The sequence below is a fragment of the Musca autumnalis genome, unplaced genomic scaffold, assembly GCF_047663935.1.
Source record: "Musca autumnalis isolate F117 unplaced genomic scaffold, ASM4766393v1 scaffold_1, whole genome shotgun sequence".
Taxonomy (NCBI): domain Eukaryota; kingdom Metazoa; phylum Arthropoda; class Insecta; order Diptera; family Muscidae; genus Musca; species Musca autumnalis.
In genome coordinates, this window is record NW_027411644.1 from 142,648,091 (window position 1) to 142,670,963 (window position 22,873).

Genomic DNA, 22,873 nt, shown 5'->3' on the forward strand with positions numbered 1-22,873 from the left:
AAAAGAAGTTTGCGAGGTGATTGAGTAAATACAAGCACATACAATTTGAGGTAACTGCGGAAGAGGAAATTGAAATAAAAAAGAGTGGTTTTCCTGGGGTGTTTGGGGTAGTTGATGGCACTCATATACAAATAATTCGACCGGCCAGGAATGAAAAGCCATACTTCAAGAGAAAAATAAAGCACAGTATAAACGCTATGGTGATATGTTAGTGTTGGATCATAAAATCTACCAAGGTTTTGAACTGCCGTTGCAGAGTATGTAACATTTTTGACCTTTTCCTAAAAGAATAAACATAATAAATATAAGCATTAAATTGTGCTTACGTACATGTTTCATTTCCTTTGCGTTTGCTATTTTGTTAGCGCAAGATATTTGCGCTTAACGCACGATTTTGACATACGATTTTGTTTTACAGAGTGCGGTGATGCTAGATTTGCGTAAATTGGTTGCGAAAGGAGATACGAAAACGAATTAGAGAGTACCAATTATTTAATCCGGTACAATTTTTCTTACGAATCGCAATACAGAGTAACCCCCAGGATCTTTCTCGGTTTCATTTGTACTCATGCAAAAGAACCAGTGAAATCATGATATACACAAATTTTTAGCGCACATGCTATTCAGTGAGGAACCACTTAGTAAAATGTGTGTCGATTTTAATTCGCTGTGCTGTATGTGGACTATGGCATTGGGTTCGAAACTAAATTTTGCATGGTTCAATAATTAAATTAAATAATTATAACAATTGTATTGCAAAAAAACAAAATTGTAGAAAATTACATATTAATTGTTCGTTTATGGCAACAAATTATGTAAAAACTATACGTTTTTTTTGTACAAATCTCTTGCTCTTGATCATCTAAACATTGTTCCGTCAAAACATGTAAAGTTTGTTAGCGATTTATAACAAATACGGTCAAAAATAAGAATTGTCTATTACATGGAGGTGACAATAAATGATTTCCAAAAATTACCAAATCTATGATTTCTTGGAGAATTACCAAAGTTGAGTTCCTTAATGAGTTGTCTATCCACTTTGAATATTCATTTGAGCTTAGTAAACCAAAAAATACGGCTCGTCATGTAACACTCTAAGGGTACTGGTTCCCCAATTTTTAGTAAATCTTGATCCTTCGTTGGAGGATCTTTTTCGAGGTTTTCTCTTGAACTGGACGCAAAAATTTTATTAGTGTTGATATCAGGATATTGGACCGAGGTATTTATCAGTTTAGTTTTGTTATATTACATCAGCAACTTACACAAGTAAGATTAATATGTCATGATCTGGCCTTTAAAATGGTGGTAGTTGAACTTATTCGAGCTTTCTGGATCCCTTTTACTGACTTTCGGAATAATGACTATTAAATATTTCCTAATGCTGTCAGTTGGGTTGTCTTCCCGATTATTATTATATCCATGAACCCGATTTCGCATATTTATACCCTACACCACTATGTGGTAAGGGGTATTATGTGTTAGTGCATTTGTATGTAACATACAAAAGGAAGCGAGATAGACCCATAGTTCCTTCTAGGGATATACATAGAATCACTTTCTGAGTCGATTTATGCATGTCCGTCCGTCCGTCCGTCCGTCCGTCCGTTCGCAACATACAGGTCGCATTTGTTGACCGATTTCGCTGAAAATTGGGGAATACCATTTTTTTAGCCGTCGGAAGATCAAGTTCGAAGATGGGCTATATCGGTCCAAGTTTTGGTATAGCCCCCATATATATTTTCGGCCGATTTCACGTATTTTCTGTAACACACACGCTATATATGTCCGATTTTAATGAAATTTGGAATGTTTGACTGAATTTGGTATAGAAATAAGTGTGCCAAATTATATAGAAATCGGTTCAGATTTGGATATAGCTCCCATATATATTTTCGGCCGATTTCACGTATTTTCTGTACCAAACACGCTATATATTTCCGATTTCGATGAAATTTGGAATGTGTGACTGAATTCAGTCTAGAAATAAATGTGTCAAATTATATCAAAATCGGTTTAGATCTGGATATAGCTCCGATTTATATTTTACATATTCACAGTGGTGTAGGGTATCATATAGTCGGCCCCGCCCGACTTTGATCCTTTCCTTACTGGTTTTTTGCTTGGTAACGAATATACTACCCAAAAATTTGGTATTCCAGCTTTTCCAGAAGGGGTATAATTTCCATATTTGATGGGTTTTATTAGATTTGACGCACTTTTTGGGATTTATTATGAAGGCTGTTGGCGTGATACCAGTGTGAGAAACCCAAAAAGAAAAGAAATAAAAACAATTTGTGTATGTAATTTTGTTGTATGTTTATTTTCAAATCTTTGTTGTAAAGTTGGTGGGTTTCAAAGAAACAAAACTTTACCTTTAGTACGTGTGTTGACGACAAGAGCGAAATAACAAGTGAAGTTGCAAGTGGGCAGTATAACGATAATAAGGCCGTGACAATCAACTACGACCCCAGCATTGGAAAGCGCCCCTCTGCATCCGAAATATGCGAATAAAGCTAGGCGAATAAGGCTCCTGGAAGAAGTCCAGAGAAGATTTCCCCATAGAGCTCGAAAGAGCGGCCAATTAACGTAGTTAATTGGAATGCTGGGAAGGGGAACCAAAGTATCGAACATATACATTGGCGTAACCAATGTATCGAACATATACATTTGCCGCCCACCTTGACGCGCTATCTGCAAGGCAACAGGGTTAGACTAATTCGCGAGCAAACTTAAACTAGAGTTGGTAGTAGAGTATGTTGCAAGTGAGAGGTGTCGTAGTTCAGTTTCTATTGAGCATTTTAAGTGTAATTAAAATTTTACTTAATTCGACTAGCATGATTTTTTTCAATTTAGGGATGTACTGCGACTGAAATAACACAGGAAAACAAAGTATATTGTGAGGTGGGTAAACAAGGATGAGCCATGACGCGCGATTTTGCATTTTACACGACATTGGAAGGATATTGATTGTTCGTTGTGCGAAGATATTCGTAGATCTTGAATGAATTTTCAATGACACGAGAAATTCCGACGAAATGGTCCCTTTATTAGAAAACAATGTCCTAGGGCAACCACGATGACAATAAAACCGAAAGATGCCAGAAGTGAAGCAGCAGACAGGTCAGATGTGGCTTCTAAGTGAACTGCTTTAGTTAAAAAACAGGTGAAGACAAGTACGTAACCTTTGTACGTAATTCGACACGCTTTACCCGTAAATGTCTTCATATCATATCAAGAGGATCCCAATATGCGATACGAAGTATAGGAAACATTAACTGATTTCCACCATGAATGGAAATAGCGTGAATTCTGCAAGAAGACGAACAAATCGACAACAATACGGAGATAAAATCGGGTGGCGCTCAGTGTAGGACGGTGTTGGAAACTTAACAAGGCTTTTATTAAGACGCAAACGAGGGTCTTAGTCCAAACGAGGGTTTAGTGAAGAGAGTGAGCTTTTAGAAGGCAATGTAAACTGGTCTAATAAACTTATGTTCCGCAGCAAAATATAATTGTTGGGCCAGAATTACTATACGGAGTTTGGTCGCTTTTATTTCGAAAGTATCTAGAGAATAAAAGTTTGTGATACATCCATCGATGAATAATGTGAGTTTCGAGTGAATAATGAGACTGAGTGTCATCTGCTAATTAACAAGGTGTACGAATGACGAGGAAAGGCGCGCAGTGTATCCCACATGTGACCGTTTGCAACTTAAATTTGAGATAGGTTCGGAAGGAAAAGGTCTACGCAAAATGATTTGGAAAGGAAAATGCTTGGGATCGACGCTACCTATAGAACTACATCTACCTGAATAGTTGGAAGAAGATCATTCAAACTAATACCCTTGGACGAATTGTTGAAAAAAATAGAATACTACAAGAAGTTTTGTGGTCGATTTGTCAAGGTTAATGACAGGATGATGTGGAGGGTAGAAAGCGAGTGAATTGGAATTGGATTTGGGGGGTAAGTAACATAGGCGATTTTTTTTTACCGAGGTCTTCGAAGAAGAGGATTTTCTGCCGACAAAACTGTTTCGAAACGTTTCTACAAGAATATCCCAGTTGCAATGTTTGCGGAAATCCGGATTTAAAGGGAAGCGTTACTACGTAACGACCCTCCGAATCTCGCACGGTAGTGGTACGATAATTCCTCTCACGAAACATGTCCGATGGTGACCGGAGTAGTGTTTCGTTGAGAGATTCATCCTCAGCTATATTCAACACAGTCGTAAAGACCTGGACTGAGGAAGAAGGCATGGGGGCAGTCAGAATCCAGCCAAATATCGTGTTTTGGGCTAACATGGAAGCCAGAATGTTTCTTTGCGTCCCTTCCCGCAAAATCTATGGATGCAAATCTGCCCCCAACAATAAATCGACAGGTCGTGAATCAAAAAGACGATCATCGGCTAAACTAATATTAGGCAATCGAGAAGTGATGTTTGAATTGAGGGGACATGAGGGAAGGCTTCTGGAAATGTTTGGAAGAACAAACGCACAAGTTTCTACAATTAAGGAGGAATCGAAACGAGAACCAATGCGAAGCGAACAATAGCAGTGATTGACTGGGTGGGCAATTTAAGGCGCTTTTGCAAACGTTCAGTAATAAAAGAAGCTTCTGAAACTGGGTCTATAAGAGCCCGAGCAGGATACGGAACTCCTAAATGAACAATGTTGACTATCGCAGTACCTAGCAAGACATTCCGATTTTGGGATGTATGGAACACTTGACTGTTCATGGCTCTAGGATTAACGCCGGTGGAGGTAGAAGCTATGTTTCCATCTACTTGTGGAGGATGGCTAGGTGAAGGAGATGAAGAAGCCCTATGCAACAGTGTATGATGGCGACCTTTGCAAATATTACAGTTGTGGGTACTAGAGCAGTCTTTGACTGAATGTCCCACTGAAAGGCAATTGAGACAACACCCCTGCTTTTTAGCAGCTTCAAATCTTTTTTTACATGACAGCGCCCTAAATTTAGGACAAGAACGCAATTAGGAGCTTGAGGTGGTTATGGACCTGAATACATTTATTATCATACGTATCCTTTAACGACTTTTTGTTGTTTGCACCAAGTGACAAAGCCTTTCAATGTCACTTTGCCCAGCGTAATTAATAAACATGGCCGAAAAAAGGTCCCGGAAAGTGGGCCACGATAAGAAGTCACCATGGAAATCTTCAATGTAATATAATAATTGTTCCACAAACATCCCATAAGGGACAAGGGAGACTTCTCTCATATCAATGAGTGCATCCCGATTCATTTTAGCTCAATGATATGGGACCTACAGCTTATTGCCGAGTCCGAACGGCGTGTCTAAGACACCACTTTTGTAGAGAAGTTTTACATGGCTGAAATACTCAGGAAATGTCGCCTACATTACTGAGGGGTATTTTGCCACCGTTGAAAAGTGTTTTGATGTTGCATGGACGGGGAATCGAACCCACGTCCTTATGTGTGCAAGGCGGGTGTGCATACCATTGCACCACGGTGGCACCCATCTTCAATGTCACATGGTGGTAAATGGAGATGATTCATGTTATTTGAAACATATGGAGGTAAACTCCAATTAGCAATAGAAATGTCCGAAGAGTTTTGGACATCTGGAAGAGCAGTATTCGACAAATGCGGAGGAATTGAACGATGAATAGAGATATTGCCACCATTAGAAGCTGGTGGTTGACCAATGTTAGATCCACGAATCGCAGAATCGAAATGTTGACTATGTTGAGATGGACTGTTTTGAGAAGTACTAACGAGCAAGGCAGATAGGGAAGCAGGGGGAGACTTTACAGACTTAAGCTCCTGCTATTTTTCATTAATTGCCCACAAACAAGAGACATAGCTTTCGCAAGTGGTTTGATATTTTGCATCAGCCGAATAAATGTCATTTGAACTAATACCCTCTACGGAAATAAGATGATCCAGATACTTATCATAAGTATCCTTCACTTTCTTCCACAAATCTTGAAGTTCCGTGATACGAATCTCAAGATTGAAAAAGGTGTGATTTTCTGGCCTAATCAGATTAAAACCAGCAATGAATTTGACAACATTGTCAGAAGCACGAATGAATTGTGTGACAGGAATGACCGACAAGATTTGAGACAAGAAAAACCCAAGAAGTATAGACAGAAAATTCCAAAAATCTCAAAAAACATACGTTTTAACTACTTCAGAAAGTCAACTAGAACCGAATGTAGGGTGCATTTGGTCTCATTTGCAGAAAAATATCGAGAGAAATAAGCACGATGGCCAATAGCAACGAAAAGCGAGAGAAATTTAGGTAAAATTTCGAAAAAAAAACACAAGTTTTTGACAAATTAATGATAAAATCGTGTATTACCTACAGCAGGGAGCACGTCACACTATGTGGTAAAAACGAATTAATTCCAAAAAATATTTCGAAAAAAATGAGAATTGAATTTATAAGTAAGTATTTATAAATAATTGCAATAAAATGAATAAAATGCGAATTTAATATATAAATATTATCAATAATGCCGATTGTAAGGTGCTTTATCCGAAAAATATCACGAACAATCAATATTGACTCGCGACACGAAATTATATTAGAGAAAAATAACAAAAAAAAAATTATTAAAAATTAATCAAAAAAAAAAAAAATATTTTTTTTGCACTTGTGGCCACTGTGCGACAGCCAGCAACGAAAACGAATAAAAGAAAATAAAACACAAGTAGCGTCGAGTCGGCAGAGCGATCAACGTATGTTAGTAGTTAAATACCACACACAAACCAACTAACGACAAGAGAGTTGGAAAAAATGAAATAAATTGTTGCTAGCTTGTAGGATGCTGGAATTTTTGGGTATTTTTGTCGTTGAGATTACACGACAAAACCCCAAACGACAGATGAGATTAGAAAATTGTTGGTAGTTTTTAGAAATGCAAAGAAAAGGGCACGATGGAGATTAGTAGTGTTGTTATTGTTTTTTCTCACTAGTGGCTGACAAATTCGACGATTAAGGGAATGTTTGTATGTAAGCCATTAGGTAGGAATAATAAACAAGCACTACAGAATTGATCACCAGCAAACAAATTAAAGCAATAGAATGAGAAAAAATGCAAATTAAGCTGAAATTAGATTGGAATAATTTCTATTTTTGTTATTTTAATACGATTATTTAGCAAATTGTGCGACGATAATTGGACTGTATGATGTTTTCTATGTTATAACACACGCGTTAAGGCAATTGTAAGGCGACCAATACGCGACGTAGCGAACGAAATAAAAATGTCACTTTTTTAAAACCGAAAAAATATAAAAGAAACTGAACTACGTACCGTTTAGTAAATTATGTCGTTTGTGGAAGTGCGACGATGAGCACTGATGAGGGGGGATGATGATTTTGTTGATTTTTCTCCTTTTGAAATAGGGGAAAAAACAAAATTAGCAACAACTTCACACGAATGTGGGTTATTGATCCGGTTCGATTCGATCAAAATGTTGGCGTGATGCCAGTGTGAGAAACCCAAAGAGAAAAGAAATAAAAACAATTTGTGTATGTAATTTTTTGTGTTTTTTATCAAACCTTTGTTGTAAAGTTGTTGGGTTTCAAAGAAACAAAACTTTACCTTTGGTACGTGTGTTGACGATAAGAGCGAAATAACAAGTGAAGTTGCAGGTGGGCAGTATAACGATAATAAGGCCGTGACAATCAACTACGACCGCAGCATTGGAAAGCGACCCTCTGCATACGAATTATGCGAATCAAGCTTTCCAGGAGAGGTAGTTGAAAAGAGCGAACTCTCTCCTACAATCCGAACTAGGCTCCTGGAAGAAGTGCAGAGAAGATTTCCCCATAGAGCTAGAAAGAGCGGCCAATTAACGTAGTTAATTGGAATGCTGGGAAGGGGAAACGAAAGTATCGAACATATACATTGGCGTAACCAATGTATCGAACATATACAAAGGCAGAGGATAATATCTATCCATTTAGTAAAAATGAAGTCATTCCAATACTATTAAGAGAGGAAATAGAGCTCTGGTGTAGGTCGTTTCAAGATACTACACTGAGGGTCTATTTTTTTCCTGTAGTTTCCAGAGGTATTTTGATGTTTTCAAAGTCAAGATCGGACTGTTTTACATTGGTCCATTATCCGACAATACATATTGAGTCAAATATTCATTCTTTCAATACTTGTCTGTAGCCAATTCGTCATTGTTTATTGTTAATATGGTCTCATGCGTTTTTACCTGTCTGAAGATGGCTTTTATTATCATTGAACTTTATCATTTTCAATAGTGTTTGTCCATTTTTAGCCGCAAAAGTCATAAAATTACATAATGACAACAAAAATTTGCAAAAATGATTAGTTTTATAGTACTGCTTTTCCCGTTGCAATACATTTATTGCCACTCCCATATAGTAGGTAATTCTTATTTTTGGTGACAAAATATTATAACCCTACGAAGGAATTTTTTATTAAATATTCATAATAGTACAATATGGTATTTTTACGAAATCAATGAATAATTAGTGATATTTTAATATAAGAAATTCAAAATTAATTTTTGGAATGTGTATATTTTTTTTGTTTCAGTGGATGGAGTTGCATTAGGTGCAGCAGCAACTACTAGTCATCAAGACGTCGAAATTATAGTATTTCTTGCTATAATGTTACATAAAGCTCCAGCAGCTTTTGGTCTTGTAAGTTTTTTGCTACATGAAAAAATTGAGCGCCACCAAATCCGTAAACACTTGGGAATATTTTGTCTCTCCGCCCCTCTATTAACACTATTAACTTATTTTGGCATTGGACAAGAGCAGAAAGATACATTAAACGCAGTAAATGCAACTGGGATAGCTATGCTCTTTTCTGCTGGAACGTTTCTTTATGTTGCTACGGTGCACGTTTTACCAGAGCTAACACAAAGTGTTCATGATGGACACTCCTCGCAATCTCAATACGATTATAGACCTTTGGAAATTTCTATATCCAATCCGCAACAAAATGCTACATCATCCATTGGGGGGTTAAAGTACAGTGAACTTATCATAATGATATGTGGAGCTCTTTTGCCTCTGGTAATTACGCTTGGACATCAGCACTAACAATTAGATTCATCAATAGTGTTAAAATTAGTTCGAATCTATAGAAAAGTTTTTGTACAAATTGAATTATTGAACTATGAGTGGTTTGGGAAATATCCTTAAATCCACTCATTTACTTCATTTTTGTTAATAATTCTTCCAATTAAACAAGGAAAACTTTAATAATTAATATAATTTTAAATTGTTCTTGACTAAATATCATATCTATCTTTATGTTTTGGTGATAATTATTTAAGACTTCTTTCAAGTGTTAACCGTGATGGTGCATTCCTTATACATACTAATTCCCAAATAAAACAAATTTTTGACAAGACAACGTTATTTTAAAAATTCGTATGAATAATGTGTTTTAATCTATTTTAATATTTTTACTTTTATTTATTTGCTTTGAAGCCATATCACAATTTTGAGGCCAATTTATATAATTACAAAGAATCCACCTAAATACCATAGCTACTCTAAAAGCTATTTCATATATATAATTCATCTTAAATCTAGAAAGTTGAGATCAATTATTTTGGTAACAATTATGTTCTTTCATTTTTAGAAAATTCTTCATTACATCATAGCTACTCCAATGTTACAGCGACTCGTAAATTGAATACAAATTAATAATAAATATATCGTATAAGTTATGAGTTAAATTATGAAATGGTAATTAACAGATATATGATGTGGTATGTAAATGATAATCAATTTACGCGCAGAAAAAAAAAAACAAGTTGAAGCTAGTGTAAGCACTGTATTTATGTACATGGAAAATGTATAAATATATTGATATAGAAGCCTTAGAAATAATTATAATGATATTAGAAAACAATTGAAAAATAAAATATTCATTCTAGTTTGGATTGTTGGAATATAAAGAAGGATTTTATTGATCTTATAAAGCAGCGGTGGGATCCACAAAAACCAATAAACGGAAAGAAGAAATTTTAAATACCAAGAGAAAATTATATTTATATACATATGTATGTGGAATCCCCTTATATTTGTGACCCTGAAATGGAATATATGGACAGAAGCTAATCTGGATTAAATTGATTCGTTGAAGGATTTCAATGTCGCTGATTTTAATAAATATTTGAATTTGAGCTAATGCACTGCCATGCCATAAACAAATGAATAGCTTTGCGGAATATCAATATTGTGTTGAATCCTCACACAGGAAACTCAAATCATGCTGAACGTAGATTGGGTCAACTCAATTGTATCAAATCAATATGAAATAATTCAAGATGATGATGCAATTGTTTAAACGCAATTGTTTGTATGGTATGTGTCATATATTTGCAATGGGTATATCCAACACAAGAAAGTTCAAAGGCAATAGGTATGTATGTATGTCATATAAATTGAATGTTGTGGGAAACGAAAAACTAGAAATTTTACTCTTGATATAACATCGTAGACTTGTGCTGTTATCATTCATACATTGGCTATCGCAGTTGTGTTATGGGTAATATGTTGTGGGTCAGTTGCACCTGGTATTTCCTGATTAAAATTCCCTTTGGAATAAGGTGTAGTTTTGGATGCAGCTATAGTCATAATATATGTTAGTGTCTAAGTCAGAAGGCTTTGTAAACAAAACGTTGAAGGTTAGTGGTATAAATAATGACAAGCCCTTCAAATTATTATGCTGAAAATGTTTTAAATATTTATGAAATGCCAACATTCATGATATATATTGCTACATTTTGTGGCTTATTTTTGAAAAGAAGGGCTATGTATTTTTTTATATTTGCATGAATAGATTTCGTGATATCTTCTGCTTTGGACACAATAATGTAATTGATAGCAGTAGATAAATATTTTTAATGGTAATGGTACCCCACAGTTGCGGATCATAAATGATTCGAAAATGAAATGTAGGTGGAAATACCAAAGTCGTGCAACCTATATCCAATGTTTTTAGAGGGAAGAAAAGTTGTTCTCAGAATGGTAAAATAATTTATGAATGGTGACCTTATTCAAGACTCATCATCCTCGTATTCTAGCCATAATCTTTTAGTCAAAAGAAGGATGGCGAATACAGAATGGCATAGATTTCAGAGATCTGAAAAGGAAAGATATTCCAATGCCGAGATGGGAAGATGAAATTGATAGATAAAAAGGCTAAAGATGTTCACTGGTCCAGTTGCGCAAGTGAATATTACCAAATCTTAGAGAATGACTACTTCTTCCAATGGCGAAATGTGGAAATGAAATTGGTAAATTAAGAGGTTGCATAGACCCTGCCAGCAATTGGAAGTGAGTTTTATCTAATTTTATAAATGAGGATCTTTTTGGTGTCTAATTTTCTGTAAAAATGCGACATTTGTCTAATATACAATAACAATTGCATTGTTATCCCATTTGTATCGTATCCAGTCACCATTTAGAAAAGAATACGATAGACAAATAACAACAATAACATATGTATCTAAAAATAAATGTAAGCTATCTCATGTATACCCCAATGACGGATGGATATTAGATAGACATATCTATTTTCCATCCTTTATTTGGATACAAATTAGACAGCTTACATTTATTTTTAGAATTGTTGTAAGTTGAACAAATAAGACTTTTGTACACAGATGTTTATATACGCAGGTGGTGCAATGGTAAGCATGCTCGCTTTGCAATCTGAATGTCCGGGGTTCGATTACCAGGTCAGGCGACATCACGTTTTTCAAATGACAAAATTAATATAAGCGACAATTCCTGAAACAATTATAAAAATTAATGAATTAAATTAAATAATAAAAAACCAAAAAGTTAAAAATAACCCAAACAAAAGATTAACGACACAACAACAACAATAAAACAAAACATAAAATAAAAAGGAATTAAATTAAGTTAAAAAGAAAATCAAAATAAAATTTTGTTCTTTTTTATTTATTATTATTTTAATCAAGTTTTTAGATATATTAATGTTTTATAGTTAAAAAAAAAGATTTGTCAATAAAAAAATGTCGACTGGCCTGGGAATCGAACCCGGGCATTCAGATTGCAAAGCGAGCATGCTTACCACTGCTCCACCGATATTATCGTTTTAATAACTTTCTGAAGTGTCCAATTAGACACTCAAAAAAGTATCTAATGAGTGGAACAGTTCTTCCCGAGAGCATGACCTTTTTGGATAAGAATGCGACTATCGCATTCGTTTGTGCAATCTAATTGAAGTGACTCATTGGACAATAAACAGATAGCAAATGTTGGCAGGGGACATTCACTGGTCCAGTTGCGCAGGTGAATGATATAAATTTTGGTCACATCATGACTACTTTCCTAATAAAATTGTTTTATATCTGTTTCTCATGATCCAAAAAGAGGTGAAAGTCTTTGACGGAATAACAAGTATAAACCATCGGAAGATTAAATTACACATATTATTATTCTTATAATAGCTAATTACCAATTTAAAAAAAAATATAATATTGACCGGCAGTCCCCGTTATAAACCTTGTTTTTGTGGAAAAATGGTTTTTACTCGTTGAGTGCAGTTTACTGAAATGGACGGGAAGATATGTTCTTCGTAGAGTAGTAAGATGAGTTTTAGAATTCTACCCTGTTCAACACTCATTAAATTCGTATTCCAGTCATTTTCTCTTAGTTAAAAGAAAAATTACGAATCCAGAAAGACATAGATTTCAGAAATTTGAAACAAAAAGTTGTTCCATCCCGAGATGGGGAAATTAAATTGATAGATACAAATATTAATGATTTTCACTGGTCCATTTGTGCATGTGAATATATACCCAACCATGACGAAGACATAATGTCAGAAGACTGAATTTACTTGGTCATCAGGAATTTTTAAGAATGTCATTGTTTTTGTGGGATTTCGATGGAGATTAATAAACCAGTTAATGAAAATTAAAAACTTAGTATGGTCAGGTCTTGTATACAAAAATATTCATTTCATTCATTTTTAACAAGCGGGGGAAGGGCATTTTTAGAACTGGGGGAGAGGTTTTGATAAATTGGTAGAAGTTATGCTGTAGATGATACTATCGAGAACAGGCCAAAATACATATAGCAAAGAACCAGGGAGGATAATTTTGAATGAGAAACTACAACTGTACAGTTCATTGAACTCGAACTGCTGTACGCATTTCTATTTTCGGCAGATGGTAATGGAGAAGTGATATATGTTCAGAATTTTTTTTTTTTTTTTTGAGAATGTAATAATCGTCAAAGTTTATAGACCTTGAATTATTCATTAGTTTTTCTTTGCATGTAGTTTTTGCCAGTGCAAGTAGTTGTTAGGAACTGTGGTTATGTCAATTTAATAATGCATTTTACGAACATTTATAATATCCTTTCATTAAGTTGAAACGAAGAATATAGAAGTACATAGATTTCCATAATCATTTTGTTAAAAGGAAGATTACATGGAATAAATATATTAAAGCGTTTAGATCAAATGATATACAATGATATGCGATACCGATGTTAGGAATGAATAATAGGTCAAAAATAAAATATTCACTGGTCTTGATTTGCAAGTGAATATAACATCATCGAAGTTGATATCAGTATTTTAAAAAGAACAGGTAGTTCTCAAATTGATTCCTTGAATTGATGCTTAATTTATATTTATACATACATATGCATTTTAAGGATGTAGAGTATTATAGAAAACCTGTGCAGATCTCTGTCAAATTAAAACTGGAATTGGAGATGCCCACGAGGACGTGTGCAAGGGAGCGTGGCCGAGCTGTAAGCACTGTATTTATGTACATGGAGAATGTAAAAATATATTGATATAGAAGCCTTAGAAATAATTATAATGATATTAGAAAACAATTGAAAAATAAAATATTCATTCTAGTTTGGATTGTTGGAATATAAAGAAGGATTTTATTGATCTTATACTAGATATTGGTGATCTAATTATTTTGACTACAGTTATGCTCTTTCATTTTTTTAGAAAACTCTTTATTACATCACAGCTACTCCAATGTTAATGCAACTCGTTTAATACAAATTAATAATAAAATATAACAATTTAATATTAATGATAATTAACAGATATATGATGTGGTATGTAAATGATAATCAATTTTAGCGCAGAGAAAAAAAAACTCGTTAAAGCTTGATATTGGAGATCTGATTATTTTGATTACAATTATACTCTTGCATCTTTTCTAGAAATTTCTTCATTACATCATAGCTACTCCAATGTCAAAACAACTCGTATATCGAATACAAACTATGGTGTGGTATATAAATGATAATCAATTATCCCACAGAGAAATAAAAAATCGGTTAAAGCTATAAAGCTTCGGAAAAGTGTTGAAGCAGTTTTTTCTTGAAAAGTATAAGAGTAACAAAAAACGTTTAAGTTATTTGGGAGTACATTCAACAACCGAGCGAATCTAAATAGTATAGACATATATCTGGCATGAATGCCCGAATACACCCCTGAACAGTATAGGATGTTAAGGATAACAAGAGCTTGAACTAGACTTTTTTTTGATATGACGTGGTAAGACTAAGCCAGTGTGAAAACGCCAATTGTGGGTGTTCTCACTAGAAAGAAGGGCGGTTGATTTCTTGCCGTGAGCCTCAAAAATATTTCAATAATGGAAATATTTTCCTCAAGATTCGTCCACAAGGAATTATAGAAATGGAAAAGAGGGAAGATAAATGCAATGTATTAGGATTTGAAAGCAAGAACAATAATGGTTCTTTATTGAATTCTTTGAACAGGAACGACCGCTTAACAAGGACAACAGTATTGGTTGATGCTCAGTTAACAAGTGTTTATTATGAAGAAAAATACAATGTAAGTTTAGTAAGAAAGTTCAGAGAGAGAAAATGAGAGCATACAGGTAAAATTCTGAACAGAATTAGGGATGCCGAATGCAAATTTTTCGGAGCATAGCAAAATGCGAATTAGGGTTGCCGATTGGGGAAATCCGGCGTGAGCATCCCGGGCCCCATTGCAGTACCACTGCAATAAAATATGTCTCGGTTGTACCGTGTATTCTTTCATTGCGTAATATAAATTTAAAGAATTATAAAGATCAAAATAAATTATGAGATTAATTAAAAATTTGAACTTAAAACTAAAGAATTTAAATTAGAAATGCTCTGCCATGGTGCTTCCAAGGTAAGGGGATGAATTGCAGCATCGATTGGCAGCTCTCCTTCGGAATATAGAATAGGTAGGTATGTATCTTGAAAGGAAGTTTGTGCTTTGTAGGGAGGAACATACAATAGTGCTTACGAAGTATTGGATGAAAAGAAGAACATTTGGAACATGAACTTGTATCCCGGAAAGAGTAAAACTTTGGAAAACTATGTTCTTAAAACATACAGGTATGTGATGAATTTCGAATCGATTTGCAATGAAAACGATTTTCCCAAAACGAGTGAATTGTTTTTTGATGTGAAGGGATCCGCATCGAATTTCAATTCCACGTTGTTTCAATTTCATTAAATTCCTACAAACAAAAAACGGACTGGTGATCCCTAATCTGCAGTTTAAAGAAGAAAAATAGAAATAAAACCCACTTTTTAGTCTTGGCGATGGAAAAAGCCTAAAAAATTTAATAAGAAATAAAATAAATTTGTGTTCTTGTTTAAATTGGCCTATATGGAGATTTAGTGTGGAAATTCTTGTCCAATTACATGAGAAGAACTTTATAAACAGTGCAAACAACATATTAAGCAGATGTCTTCACTAATCTAGAGGAAAGAAACGTGTTCAAAGTAGATTTTTTGATCCGTGTTTTTTATCGAAATATTAAATATTTTCTCAACAAAATAGTTGTTTCTAGATGAAATCGGCGATTTATTTTCAAATCCGGTCCCGGTTTTTCTCCATCAGCTCTTGTTTTTGAGATATAGCTCGAAATCGGTTTTTACGAGTTTAACCCTGACTTTCGTTATTTTCGGATACAAACAAATATTTTTTGCGGGTTTTTCGACATTATTATATTAAGTAGATGTTGTACGGTCGATACAAATCGTTTTTGAAATAGTTTTGGTGAGTATATATGAACAAAATATAGAAAATATACGACGGACTTTGTAAAAATTGCTTATTTTGAGTACTTTAAGCTGTAATTACGTCATCGGGGGAAGTCATAGGATCTCCATATGGTACTCCGAATATGCTTAGGGTGTCTACTATATAATCCAGTATTTAAATGTATAATATAAAGTTCATAGCCCCCATGATTCGCCATAAACTAAAAATCGCCATTAAGACTGCTAAAGGGAAATGATTTACCAGTAATATCATTACCAAATAAGCCATTTACTTTTCAATGGCAGTCTTCATGATGATTTTTAGGTTATGGCCGAATCATGGGCGCTATGAACTTTATATTATATATTTGAATACTGGACTATATAGTAGACACCCTAAGCATATCCGCATTGCCATATGAAGATCCTATGACTTCCACCGATGACGTAATTACAGCTTAAAGTACTCAAAATAAGCAATTTTTACAATGTCCGTCGTATATTTTCTATATTTTTTGATATATACTCACCATAACTATTTCAAAACCGATTTGTATCGAGCGTACAACATCTCCCTTAATATATTAGTGCCGAAAAACCCACAATAAAATATTTGTTTGTATCCGAAAATAACGAAAGTCTGGGTTAAACTCGTAAAAACCGATTTTGAGCTATATCTCAAAAACAAGAGCTGATGGAGAAAAACCGGGACCGGATTTGAAAATAACTCGCCTATTTCATCTAAAAACAGCTGCAACTTCATCTGAAACATTCAACTTTTTCAATTTTATTGAGCAGTGTTATCGAATTGCATCATCTTTTTGATCAATTTTTCCATAGAACAAAATGGAATATGAAACCGATATCGAAAACAATTCGATGTCGGAAAATGTACATGCATCACACCTATATTCGTTTTCGACTCGTTCTGAGCTCGAAATCGATTTCCATCACATACCTGATAATTTCGAATTTGTTTCTCGGAATGAGTACAAACGTATGGGAAATGGGTAATGGCAAGATAATTTTGAAGTTGTACTACGAAAATAGTACAACAATATGGAAACTCTTTCTCGGAAATAGCATTCTGGAGTTGTACTTTGGAGATAGTACAACGATACGGAAAACATTTCGTTGGAATGGATTTTGCACTCGGATAGAATGAACTGGATGAAGTATAACCATAGTAGTGGTTACGAATTTTGACCCAATCAGGAGTCAGGCGACGTACCCATAAAGCTGATGGTAAAACGGGATTAGTATATGGTTCGAATTGGATGGCAGCTTCATCAGAACGTGTACTACAATGTACATCACGCAGAGTCCTGCTTGCAACAGGATGTAGAAATGGATCATTATAGGATAATCGGAAGAAAATGCGAATAGCCCAGTACGGTTACAACGACAAATAATGTGTCGGTTAGTAACTGAAATTCATGAATGGCGTCACCAGGGTGGCTGAACGAGTAAACGACTCAACGGCGGTCAACGAGAATAAGTGGAATGAATGTCGGTGTGGGTGTTTATATGGAAAACAGTGCTTCTGGTAAAGAGACTGCAATGCTGTTTGGGTCTCTAGCAACAAAGCTAAAACTCATAACTTCAAAGGCAGCGTAAAATAGCGTTTGTCATGAAGAAATACATTTCAACAGCCAAATAACCGTTAATGTATAAAAACACATTTGCATTTGAAAAACGAAAAGTTGTAGGAAAGAGAAGCCATTCCACAGTCGATACGTTTGAAGAGCTGCTCAACTAACAGCGAAACCAGGTCACGTAATTTGGTGACTGTGGGTTAGAGACCTTGGCTTTCCTTTTTCACTTGCAAAAAATTCCCGATCATCAAACTTAAATCTAAACGAGAAAATTAATCATTCATTCAAATCATTAACAATGATCTTCGCCCTAACAGGCAAAATTTAAAAAAAACCACAACTACTGTTGTAATGACTGACCGATTGTGGGTGGGTAGGAGTAAACACACCAATAAACCAATAGAAATTGAATTGAAATGCTCTCGCGACAAAGCGGAAAGAAGAAATGTTATGCAGACAGCACACTGTCACGAGTCAAAAAATGAATTGAATATTTAAATTGTATTGGATGCAAGGAAATATAAAAATGAAAAGCAAAAAATTAATATTTCAATAGGAAAAAAATAATAATTTTCGAACCAATTTAATTGAAAGCTGAATGAATATTTAAATGTTCGAATATAATTGCACGGAATAAATTGAAAGTTTTTTTGAGAAATTTGGAAATGGATTTCAGAACACTGTGCGCGTAATAAAATTAAAAAAATCAAATTACCGACGGCAAAACGCACTTGAACTTTGGACTTGAAATTATCACTTCTTGTATGCACTATTGTTTCACTTAATGGAATCGAATATACAAAGCATAAACTTACCTTTTTATCGATGAAATTGGATTAAGAATGGAATAATTATGAATTTGATGAAATCTCAGCAAGAAACCGGCTTGACTAGGACCAAACGAAAATGCCAGAATTGTGTATTTCTAGAGGGAAAAAGGCTGGATTTACTGCTGTGTTTTGGATAAGAAATTATTCCGTGGATTTCGAAATATTTTCCTCTCGATTGCAGTTATGGCAGGAATAGACAGAAAGAAATAAAACGAGCGTATAAGTTGGTTGGAAAAGAACAGTAATGTTTCTTTATTTTGTATTCAAATTTGGATATTTGAATAGCAGCGCTTACCGAATTTAACAACAATACTGGTTGAAGATTTGGTAACATGTGTTTATTTACAGGAAAACTTATTAAGGCAAATGCAGTAAGAAATCTCAAAGATAGAAAATCAGATGATACATGGGACAGATTTGAGTAGAATTAGAGATGCGTGAACACAAGGCCGGGGCGATTTGTATGGAAGGAAAAAAGTGTTATCGGGCGCCTGGAGTTTCTGATTCTTGGGATTGTACTGAGCAAAAAAGTCAACTAGACCATATGTCTGTCCTGTGCGACTTTAATCCGAAAAAGCGCCATCTATTGACCCATAGCCGAAGGCCAACAGCTGACATACTGCAGTTTGACATTCGGACTAAGTTGTTTATTTACTCACTCATTGGAATAGTCAATGTTTGATGCCTTGAGGATAACCTAAATGGCAGGTATCCTAAGGTAAATCTTCCCTTTTAATTTTTGACTGTTTAAGCAGCCGGAGGTGAGACCTGTAAGAACAAAACGATTGAAGCTGAACATCATCGTCAACAACAAAATACACGGCGAAAATCCTAAGTGGAAGACATACCAGCCAACGTAGCTTTATTAACAAAAGGGTGTCACCGTTTCATCCCAAAGAAAAACACCAAAAAAAAAACTCAATTTTTCGGTTTCCATTTATTTTAAATTTATTAAGAAATTTGAAGAAAATAAAAAAAAGTATTTTTCTTTGCTTAAACCTTTCGTCAATAACAACAAACATACAAGTACATAAACCTAAATAAAGCTAATTACCTAAAATTTTAAGCCAACAACATCGGCTCACCTCCTCTGCTACATCGTGGGAACTGCAGCACAGCACTTGCCTCCGCGATGCCCAGGTGAAATGCACACAAACTAAACCAAAACTGTACGCGTATAGACATACGGACGGACGAGCAACTGTGTAAATCTGTAAAAGAAGAATAAAAAGTGTTAATATCATTTTGAAGGGTAGGCATCGTTGCTTTAGATACTCTCCTTTTTTTAACCATCTCTAACTCCATGGTTCCAAACCCAACCCGATTAGGTTGAGCTCGATCTAGGCAGGTAGGGAATCCTTAAAATATAGGGTATTTTGCCCGAGTGTCGATAGTGGATGCTGTCCCTTATTGGCGCATAGATTAGCCTAAACTGAAATAAAAAAAGAAACATAGCAAAACGCTTTTATAGATTTAACATTACATACGTAAAACGTACTTACTTGCACTTACCTAAACCAGACGTAAACGGCATATCCTGGGCATCTGAAATATATTCACGGCAGCATCCTGAAAAGAATATGGATATCCCTGATCTTTCAAAAAATGCCTCTTTATACCAATGAATTTCTTTGATTGACGTAACTTTCGCAAAGATAACAATAATAAGAAACTGTTTTACTATGTTTAACTCTTGATTTGTTTAAAATGAACTAAAATTAAAATGTACATCTTTTATACGAAGATTTATAATAAATATCAAAAATGAATTTTGTAACGTATTTCTGCTGGACTTTGTTTTGCTTGATCATGTAGATCTAGCAGAGTAATGGAGATAGGAGGGGGGGGTAGAATAAAGAAGAGGTAGGTATGGGGCAACTGAAGTGAAGTTGCTATGGTGGAACATTAGTTCCAGAGGGTGGGATATATCTCATCAGAACACCAGATGAGCTTTCATTATACAGGAACGTGTGGTGCGAAAATGCTTAAAGCTTGATAGTTTTTTTTTTCCTTTTTTGGGGTCCTTGAACCTATCATTATTTTCTTTTAGTAGACTGGCATGTTTTTTTTTTGCCTGTCCTACAGTTCCAGCTGTCGCAAGAACCCCGCCATCCGGCGAGCTTAAGTCGAGCGAAAAGCCATCATGCCAGCAAGGCGACACCTGGGGCATAAAACTGACACTCAAGGTTTAATCCTTCCACCTGGACGGGACAAAATGGCGCCCAGAACGTGGGGCCCGAAAAGGGAATTTTTTCATTTAGTTTTAGTAGCCAGTACTAGGTGGTCTTTGGGCGCATAGGAACATGTTTTAGTGTTTCAGTGCTTGCCATGGATGCAGCTAGTGTGGTGAGATGAGGAAAATAGTTCTTTAACAGTCTACGACTCACTACAATGCCCTTAAGTAAGCAAGGAGTGATGAATATAGATTAGTTGGGAATTTACGTTTAATAGTAGTTCGTTTTAGATAATAGTTATGTGCTAACTAGGGGTTTTTGCTGATCGTGAGGAAATATCAAGGTCCCGGTATAAGTTCCTAGGAACTGTTACGCGTAGCCTGGGGTTTTTTACGGTTAGCAGGGGACTCCTAGGTAGCATGTTACCTTGGCTAAGCAACCCACATTTTAAGGCTTAGTTTACATACGGTACAAGTGGGAGCTAATAGCTTAAGGTTTAGTGGTTGTTTAGCAAGCCATTTATTTGTAATAGTCACAAATAGTCCAAGAGTATCTTGATGGACAGACAGGGGGTTTTCGGTCCCTAGGGATGGCTTCAGGCTATACTTGAGCAGCCGCTTCATAAGTCTGTAAATCCAGTCAGGATATTTCCATAGTACAAGTAATTATAGCACCCATTACCTGTATGGAAAGGAATATTAGTAGTAAAGTTCCTGTATGGGGACTTTACGTCGTTAAAACTTACTCTTCTTTTTACTATCCTCTGAAAATCCTATCTCCAATAAGTTGCAGAAGTCAAAAAAATCTATTGATCCTTACATATTTTGCGTCATCATCCGTTTATTTTTAGATACACCGAACTAATACATATATCTATCTTTATCATAGGAACTATTGGACACTTGATTCTTGTAACTGATAGTGTGGAATTTTGTACTGAGTTTCAGCTTTGTTCGCAGGTGAAGGCTTAGTTTTTGCATTGAGTGTGTAAGTGTGTGGTTTTATTGTTTTCTCTGTTTGTCTGATTAATAAACTGGCGGGGTGGTTTGACACATAGGTGAGGAGAAAGTCTATTCAGAGCATTGGGAAGTAAGCGAAGATGGAAGCTAATGGGGTACCTCCGGCAATAGAAGAAAACACGCGGCAAGTCACTGGGATCGTAGTTGGGGCAGCGGCCACAACAACTCCCACCAACGTAACACCCACGGGTCGGATTAACGCGGCACCAGCATCGTCAGAGGCACCTCCAGTGTCGAGCGATGTGTCCTTGAGCTCGGACGCCTTCAACAACACGATTAACTCTCCGGACTTCGCTAGCCAGACCGCACAATATATCAGGGAGGATTACAGGAGAAACAACCCTACAGCGGAGTCTATGCACAACTCTGATTTTCAGGAAATTGTAGCTACGATTGGTCTGTTACAGGCCGAGTTAATGAAAAGCCTAGAGGAAATGAGATGTTGGAGAGCTGGGGTACAACAGGAGTCCTCAGCGGCTAACCAAAAGGATCCCGCTATTCAGCCTCCACCACCATTAAACGCTCAAAGACCAAATACGGAGTTAAATAGTGGTGGTTTGCCCGCTCTGCCTCCACCTACACGCTTCGGAGGAGGTCATGGAACGGATCAGCTTTCGAATAGACAGAAACCGACACCTTTCCCTGCAGCGGATGCGACGTCACAGAATAACGGCAAGCAACCACCGCACTATGCGAGCTCTCAGCACACAGGGGACCAGGGTGGGCAACATTACGGGAATACAGTACATTCCCATGCTTCCACTATGCAGTCGAGAATGGATTTAAAGAAATGGGGAGTTACATTTGATGGTAGCAGTAGAACCATGGAGGCAGAAGACTTTATGTTCCGGATAGAAGCCATGAGACTAGACTACGCCTATCCATTTGAAGAGCTTCTAAGAGGTTTCCCGCAACTATTAGAAGGGGCTGCTCTGGATTGGTACTGGCAGCAGAGACGGATTCAGCCGTTTCAAACCTGGAGCGAGCTAAGGATGGCGTTTTTGAGTCAGTTTCGGCGGTTTGAATCCGAGTTCCAAATCCAAAAGAAGATCATGGACCGCAGGCAACAGCCCCAAGAATCTTTCGAGGATTTCTTTAATGCAGTGCTCAAGTTAAGGAATCAGCAGCGAGAGCCTTACTCGGAACGAGACTTAGTAGAGATTATGAAAGGCAATCTCAAGTCCTCTCTAGCCACGCTGATCTTCCCGATTAGGA

At 35.9% G+C, this 22,873-nt stretch overlaps 1 protein-coding gene and 1 long non-coding RNA gene across 7 annotated transcripts in view; one reads left to right on the top strand and one right to left on the bottom strand.

The window, feature by feature from the left end:
- Positions 1-9,940, top strand: part of Zip102B (Zinc/iron regulated transporter-related protein 102B) — a 67,033-nt gene extending 57,093 nt beyond the window's left edge. Inside the window, exon 3 of the mRNA XM_073956266.1 lies at positions 8,563-9,940. Coding sequence (XP_073812367.1) covers positions 8,563-9,074 — 512 coding nt within the window. The 3' untranslated portion in view covers positions 9,075-9,940. The remainder of the gene's footprint in view (positions 1-8,562) is intronic.
- LOC141387119 (uncharacterized) overlaps positions 1-22,873 on the bottom strand; it is a 93,520-nt gene that overhangs the window by 61,774 nt on the left and 8,873 nt on the right. For 3 of the 6 annotated variants that reach the window (XR_012408483.1, XR_012408486.1, XR_012408485.1), the window contains 2 exons: positions 19,978-20,034; positions 19,388-19,897 (listed from right to left, as the gene is read on the bottom strand). This is a non-coding gene — a long non-coding RNA (uncharacterized lncRNA). Of the gene's footprint in view, positions 1-19,387; positions 19,898-19,967; positions 20,035-22,873 lie in introns of those variants that run through there. The other 3 variants (XR_012408484.1, XR_012408487.1, XR_012408488.1) reach the window with 2 other exon arrangements.